Source organism: Poecilia formosa, unplaced genomic scaffold (assembly GCF_000485575.1).
Source record: "Poecilia formosa unplaced genomic scaffold, Poecilia_formosa-5.1.2 Scaffold561, whole genome shotgun sequence".
NCBI classification, from domain to species: domain Eukaryota; kingdom Metazoa; phylum Chordata; class Actinopteri; order Cyprinodontiformes; family Poeciliidae; genus Poecilia; species Poecilia formosa.
This window is the reverse complement of record NW_006800500.1, coordinates 74,653-76,148: the sequence shown is the minus strand read 5'-3', so window position 1 is coordinate 76,148 and position 1,496 is coordinate 74,653. Positions and strand designations below refer to the sequence as shown.

Sequence of the window (1,496 nt, the reverse complement as noted above, 5' to 3'; positions counted from 1 at the left end):
TAATATTGGACATTGCACTTGAATTTTTCCACTGGGGGACAATAAACGATATTCCTATTATATTGTTATATTATTAGATAACAATAATAATGATATTATTAATAATAATGTTATTAATTTATCCCTTACATTCCCAGGTTGTTTGCTCATGCTTTAATAGATAATTAATTTTCCAGTTTTGTTATTAAATCAGTTTTATTAAATCGTTTGATTTATTAAATTTGCATCTTTACAAAAACCAATAAGAGCCAAAAATCATCAACATACTGAACCTAAATCAACTCGTAAATAAAAAATAACACGTTTTCACAGATTAAAAAAATAAAAAATGAAAACGATGCCATATTTATAGATTTACATGTAGAAAGATGAAAATCATTTCTTTTTTAATTCCAAACAGAAAAACATTTCATTTGTTTTAGTCTAATTATTATTTCTTTAGTATTTTTTTTGGCTCCAAAAGAAAAAAAAAATGAAATTATTTTGTGTTTCAGTTTAAAGTCTGAATAACTTCAAACAGTTAAAAGTTATTTTCCAGCCGCTTATTGGAGCTTCAATCAACCAAATTTTATTTGTATAGCAGCGAGGCATTTCAAAGTGCTTTACATAATTAAAATAAAAACAGCACGTGACATTGAATAAACAGCGAGCAAGAGAAAGACATTTTGAAAAGGATTTTTAAAAAGATAAAAACATTAAAACCCCTTTGAGGACTTCGGTTAAATGTCGTTTAACTGGGACTCAAACCCTCTGGGACTTTAGTCAAAAACACCGTTTGACAAGGACTCCAACCTCCAGGCTTCTAGTTGAAACGCCGTCAGCTGGGACTCTAAACCCCGAAGGACTTCAGTTAAACACCAGCTTCAGACAACAATAAGTGATACTTTCTGACCTCCACCGCCTTGTAGAAGACGCTGCTGCCGACCTGAACCACCTCCAGGTTCTGCTCCTGCTCGTTCCGGGCGCATTTGATGTACGTCATCCAGCTGCGCTGGTCCTCCTGACTGGCATCGATGAAGAACCGGACCGACCCGTCTTCATTGAACACCTGGAGACAAAAACAGGCCGATCAGAAACCGATCAGAAACCGATCAGAAGCCGATCAGAAACCGATCAGAAACCGATCAGAAGCCGATCAGAAACCGATCAGAAACCGATCAGAAACCGATCAGAAACCGATCAGAAACCGATCAGAAACCGATCAGAAACCGCTCGTGGAGCGATTTGTGTTCCAGATGTATGGATTTTAATTAGATAAATATTTTTAGCAGTAACATCAAACGTCCCCGGGGAAACATGTTGAATTAAACACATTATTTATATTTAATAAAAGGAATCAGTTTCACTAAAATCAGTTTTATTTATTTACTTAAAGTGGCTGATTTTTTCCCCCCCAAGATTTTCTGACTGTTGAGAAATTAATAAAAGTTAAAAATGTCAAAAGTTTTAATTATTGCAACAATTTCATTATTATCATTATTATTATTATTATTATT

General features: G+C 33.8%; 1 protein-coding gene across 1 annotated transcript in view; it reads right to left on the bottom strand.

The window, feature by feature from the left end:
* LOC103129648 (PR domain zinc finger protein 12-like) overlaps positions 1 to 1,496 on the bottom strand; it is a 6,526-nt gene that overhangs the window by 2,400 nt on the left and 2,630 nt on the right. Inside the window, exon 4 of the mRNA XM_016665284.1 lies at positions 859 to 1,048. Within this exon, the coding sequence (XP_016520770.1) occupies positions 859 to 1,048 (190 nt within the window). The remainder of the gene's footprint in view (positions 1 to 858; positions 1,049 to 1,496) is intronic.